At 33.3% G+C, this 6,425-nt stretch overlaps 1 protein-coding gene across 1 annotated transcript in view; it reads right to left on the bottom strand.

Annotated features, from left to right (window-relative positions):
- Positions 1 to 6,425, bottom strand: part of CCDC171 (coiled-coil domain containing 171) — a 147,593-nt gene that overhangs the window by 71,715 nt on the left and 69,453 nt on the right. Inside the window, 3 exon segments of the mRNA XM_031557307.1 lie at positions 318 to 544; positions 5,109 to 5,225; positions 5,921 to 6,425. Of these exon segments, the coding sequence (XP_031413167.1) occupies positions 318 to 544; positions 5,109 to 5,225; positions 5,921 to 6,425 (849 nt within the window).

Here is a 6,425-nt window from a genome sequence, read left to right as displayed (position 1 = left end):
AAAAAAAACAAATCTTAACATTTGGTAGCTGAAGAGCAAGTTTGCTCCTATAAGTCAAACATAATTTTGATAGAACTTCAACTTTTTTCTTGCGCACATCCAATTCCTTCTTAAAATTCCTAGACTTTAGAAGATCTACTCAAGACATGATGTTTTAAGGCGCTGCAAATCAAATTCTGAATCCCTATATAGCTGACTTCAATGTAACTGACTCATAAATCTGGAACAAAATTAATGGCACCATGAAGAGAGTTACACCATAACACTTATGCTGTGAACACACTGTTTGCTTTAAGTAGCACTATAAACATGCATACCATAACGGGCCATCTGTCACACGATCCAGCTTCCAGAGCTCGTGCATTTATTTTATGAAGTCCATGAGCGAGCCTCTGTATTAAGGAGTTTTTCTCCGTGTAAGTAACACTCCTGCTGCTATCTAATGGAACAGTCTCCATTATTACATTAAGCTTGTCCAGAAGTTTTGAAAAGGAGTTCCTGGCTGCACTTACAAGTAAGCGTCCAGAAAGAGAAGACTTTGGATCTTTAAGGATAACAACAAAACATCAAAGAGGTTAAGAGTCTCATTTTTTCAGAAGAAAAAAAAAAGTAACAACAAATAGCATCTATCAGCAGGAAATTTGCCCCCATTAAATGGAAGACTGAGGACCAGGTAATGTATCAGAACAAATATAGAACAAATTCTGTATTTAGTAGTAAACAGTCTACTTCTATCAATCTTTGGATAGGAAGGGTAAGACTGGATAGGATCTAAAAGAACAGGATTTTAAAAATAACTATTTTCTCTATCTTTTTAAATGTTCTCCTCCAACACTGTATATTCTGAAGTCTTTCTGGCATGTTCAAATTTTGTGATTTATAAAAAAAAAAATGTAAGATTGAGGCAAGCAAAATGCAAACCAGATCAAATATATCAGATGTTATAGCACATGGTAAATCACTTTATCACAATATTTACAATGCAAATTTCTGAGCATTTTCTGATTCCTCTTCCCTCCCCTCCATAGATGTCTAAATCATTTGCTGTTCAAAATTAGTGAGCCTTGGTACCTTAATGCCATAGTATTTATATTCTGAGACAAGAGAATATAATTTACCTTATTCCAAGGCAATTAAAATTTTACAGCTACAATTACTTATTTCCCCACAGGATTTTGGTAATCATCCTTCTCATATAATGGACTTAAGGCCCCAGCACACCCAACATGTCCTGCTTACTGCTAGATTCGTCAGGTCTGTAATTAATAATTGTGTTTAATGTTGATAAATAAAATTGTCAGTGCTCCTTCCACTAATTGGTATTCCAGATAAGAGTTAATAGGTTTATTTATGCCTTAATAAAAGTCTTGTAATTTAGTTTTCCCTCTGCTAGGCAGGTCTTAATCTGTCATTACTTGTCTTATGATACTATCAGTGTAAGATGACAAGCATGGAAGAGCTTATTTACATTCAGTAGTACAGCAGATCTCCTGTTGCCGTAGTGAATTAAAATATTTACTTAAAAGTGCAAACAGAGAAAATAACAGTGATAGCTTTTAATAAGTAAAATAATTTCTTATTATACGTTACAAGAATAAAGCCAAAGGTTCAGAGTAAATAAAACAAGATTACTGCTATCTTCAGAGTTCGATTCTCACCATAAAGAATATATCATTTATACATATAAGAACCAAATTGCCTGTAAGCAAACAAATGAATTAGTGCATGATAAAGTCAGATAGTATTTTTTCACAGCCATTCTCCTACTTCTATTTCAAAATACCACCATTTCAATGACGTCAATGATTAAACTAAAATTATCATTTTTTCATGCTCTCCATAACTCCTACTGATAGTAAATCTGTCGTTTCTTCATTTCCTTAGATAGGTCTCCTTCTACTCATCTTTAAAGCTAAAAACACTGTCCAACATTTTTATATTTTACCTCAGTAAACCAAGCGGCTTTTGAAACAGGAAAAAATGATTCTTGTCTTACCTAAAAGAAACTGGTATTGCAATGCTGTGCCTCCTTTTGCCAAGGCTCCTCCCTTTTTCTTCTGCTGGTTCTCTATTGCTGATCACATTCAAGATCAGCTATCTTTATCATTTTAACTCTTAAAAAATTTAGTCTTGCCTACCGTTCAGTTTCAAAGACCATCTCATTTCTTCAGTTGAAATGGCAATGATTAGTTTGAATGCTTAGTGCAATTTACCTAAAACTGGAACTATGCTTACTACCTAACACACAAGATGACATAAAAAATCTTCCAAAAATCTCTCCTTCAAAGTGATTCTGGGTAAATATGAAAATATTGATACGTCAATGACCTCTTTTTGCTCCGTTAACGATGGCACTTCCATCTACATATTTTTACATGATACAGTCTGCCTGCCAGAAAACAGTATTTCTCAATGTACTGAGTACCAAAGATGGTCCGCCATGTTTAGATGTTTCCCCTATGTTTAGAATCACCAGATTAACCATGTGAAAAATAAACTAATAATATTTTGGGGGAACTGTTTTGTATCAAGTCATTATCCTATTTCAAAATTGGGATTCCAGTTGCTGAGTACTCCATACCTTAAGACATTTTCTTGGGATGACGGGAAAAAAAAAGCAAAGATTATCTCTGTTTTATTTCCATTGAAGAATGGTTTAAAGGAAATATGCAGAGAAAAGTTGATATAAGATACTGTTTTGAAAGATGAAATAAGAATATAATGAAATTCCACAAGGAACTGTATCTATAATGACTGGGTAGAGAATTTATGCTTTAAGCATATACATTTTAAGAATATGCCCACAAAGGATCAAAAATAAAACAAAGATAAAACAGTGAAGAGAATGAATTCAGTAGTACTACAGTACTACACAAGACTAAAATTAAATAAAAGATCAAATTTCAAAACCTCTGTATATGTTTCAATTGATAATATTTGTATTCAAAGTACTTGATCTATTCTTTTTCTGATATACTGCAGTACAGTGCTCAAACAAACTTACAAGATTAACCTTACAGAAAAAAATAGAAAAACACTTAAACTTCTAATCAAGTCGAACATAAGAGATCATTCCAAGATGTGCTGGAGTGAGGACCAAAAGGACCAAACAATTGAAGGGAAACAATCATGAATGTTAAAAGACAAAGCATATATATTTTTAAATTAGAAGCACAATAAATGTGCCTCAAAGCACAAGTCCCAGAGTTCCAATTCTGTGTGACAGATTTGGGTTCTCCGAAGTGCCTCAAATAATTCCTCAGAGCCTGGTCATCTTTAAAAGCCCTTTCAAGACACTGAACCATTTCATATTGTAGATCCACAAAGCACTTTCTTCCTTGTGCTTACTCCCTCCTATGATGGAAAGTCTAATCTGAAAGTGCCAGAATTTCAAGATCTGATGAGAGAAAATGCTTCTCAGATTGCCTATTTACATTTAAATATTTTTCAAAATCACTTGAGTCAGTTTGCAGCTTTAAAACCCATTTCAAATAGGGTTTGCAGAAAATAAAAGCAGAAGAATGCAAGCCTTTCTTTCAAATATATCCCTACACAGCCTTGTCACTTCTATACTTCTGGAAATTTGATGTCCAACTTTAAATACTTATTAGTATTTTTTGAATCAAAGGTTCTTCAGAGATTTTCAATCCCACGAGTAATGGAATCTCAAGTAATACGTGAGCAGTAAGAACTTGATGTTCTCTAAAAATATGACTTAAATCGTTTGCAGTTATAATATTCTCAGCATGGTTCTTGCTAATTCTAAACACCAAAAAACTATGCTGTGTACAGAGATATCAAGCAAACAAAGCCTATCAAAGTGCTCATCTACTTCAATATGGGAAAAAGACAATTAGGGTATCCTAACAAGTCAATTCAGCATATTGATACAGAAGTAGAGTTTATATTAGAGTTTATCTTTTGTATTTGTAGATCTTATTAAGCAGTCTGTACAGTGTATAAACAGGAATATTTGCAGTAAAAACCCTGTAAATGTCTTGAAAAACAGTTCAAACTTTTTTTGTATGGATACAGGTTTAAGTTGCTGAAAACAAGATGAGTCATGAAGAGAGCACCTCAATCAAAATATTTTTGATTAAATGGCTTTACTTCTGTAAATTATCCTTCTTTTAATATTCTTTATATATCCTTTAATATCCATTATTCTGTGACATGATTTTGGGACTCCAAAATTGCCAGGTACCGAAAAACAAATAAGGGTAACAGCAATGCAGAGGAACCAAGTGAGATTTTATCTTAGTCTTAGCAAAGACATCAACAGCTAATAGACAGAAATCAAGAGATGACATATCCAAAGACTGGCATTAAAATTTTCCATAGGCATAGTAGAATACACATGTGAGGAGAAGCTAAGAAGATTAAGTAACTGTGACAATAGGATGTGCTTAGAGAGGGAATACAATAGGGAAACAAGATGAAGATTGCTAGAGTGTGTAAATTGACAGGTATTTATTTCTCTGTCAGAAACAGCAAAATAACAAGCACAAAAGATGAAAACAGTATGAAAAGACAATTGTTTTCAAGATGCTAGTAATTTCAGAAATTCTAAATTCATATCTGGAATTTAGATACATATCCTGTAAAGCATAGTAGGAAATTCACACAGTAAGTGGGGGCAGTATCCCAGGTTAAACATGTCCCAGCTTTAGGGTCCACGTTTAAATCAGAAATGCCATAGACTTCACATAAAAAAATAAGGTTGGTCTTCAGTAAAAGAATATATTTTTTGAATATTAGAAAAGTGGAACAAGGTAACAAGAAAGCTTTTAAATATTTTGTTAAATATTCCTTAAATACAAAAAAAGAAGCTTTTAAAAATTTTTAATACATTACTAGAAATTTTTAAGAACAAATTAGCCACATACATATTGGCACGGCGAGGTGTATTTTTTCTTACTCACAACAAAGAGGTTCAGGCGATTTCTAAAAACACTCTTAAGCCTTCTATTTCCACGACCAAATGTACTGAAAAGACTTCATAAAAACCAGTTCATATAAAACAGTAAGAATTTCAATCATGTAAACTTCATAATTCATGGATATGTTTATGTGTTCGAATCTACTACAATAATATTTTTTTAATTTACCTGTTCTGCTAATAACATCCTGTAATTCTGTGACAGAACTGATTACTGCAGTAAGGAGATCAGAACTAGTAAACCAGTTGAGTGCTTCAACACAACGAATTCCTTCCTTGTTGTGTCCTGTGAAAGAGAATTATAGGGAGCAACAAAATTAGAGTAACATAGATAAGGCACACTACCATCTCTAAGTCTTTCAGAAATTGATCAAAACTTAGTGTATAACCAACAAACTAATTCTTCTTTTAGCATACTTTGGACTATATTAAGTATTTTTCAACAGCTAATAAAGCAAACAGGAAAGTAAATGAATTGTTGAGTTTGTGAAACATTTTGGATATCAGTCGTTCCTGGAGAGGAAAGCAATTTGGTAACAGAAAGGAACAGAAAGACTATATAATCTCCAAAGAAGACACATTAGACATTCTATATTAATATTTCACCTGAATCAAAATGCAATTTTTTTCTTCCATTTTGAGTAGGATAAAAATTGTGAAACTGATTTATAAAAGGAGTTATCTTTTCTAAAACAGATGAAACAGAATATATGGTAGTATCTAATTCCAAAACACATAATAAAAGTGTCAGATATCAAACACTATGAATTCACATGTGAAGCACTGAAAGAAAGGTTACAGCTGTGCAGACTATGCAGTGTCTTTTTTGGGGAAATTACATTTGTCAAGAAATCTAGAAAATCCATTTGTTAAAATGTTAATGCATGAGACTTTACGCTCTATTACTAACATTATTATTTGTTATTCACTAACCATGTAATGTGATATAACTTCTATAAAACAAGAAAACAATTAGCTTACTTGACATATTATGTTTGCCTTTGGAGTCCCCTACACACACTAGAATTCCAGTGCCTTCTTTGAAGCCATTGATCAGTGAGAAGAGAGAACTAGAAGACTGGGATAGAACTTTAAGTCTGTTAGCTGCCAAAACTGCAATCACACCTCTTCGGAACACACGTATCAGGCCTTTGAATTTTTGTTTCTTAACTTTTGCATCATCTTCCTTCTCCCCGTCTACACCAGAGAGAACATGAACTAGAGTCCTAATTTCCTGGTTGACTAGTTCATAAACATTGACTTGATCCTGAAGAAGGTCTCTTTGGATAGACATAGCACATGATCGGCCATAGAGAGGATACAGGGCACCTGCCAATAGTGCACATGCTGCCAGGAGAGATGAATGCTCCTTCTGAATCTGTGTTAATGTATTTTTCACATAGAGATTTTCAAGGGCCAATTGCTCCCGTCTTTTTTCAAGGACACAGATTTTTTCTTTGTTTTTTTCTGCTGTTTCTTGGTATTC

This window comes from Meleagris gallopavo, chromosome Z (assembly GCF_000146605.3).
Source record: "Meleagris gallopavo isolate NT-WF06-2002-E0010 breed Aviagen turkey brand Nicholas breeding stock chromosome Z, Turkey_5.1, whole genome shotgun sequence".
Taxonomy (NCBI): domain Eukaryota; kingdom Metazoa; phylum Chordata; class Aves; order Galliformes; family Phasianidae; genus Meleagris; species Meleagris gallopavo.
This window is presented reverse-complemented; position numbering and strand designations above follow the sequence as displayed.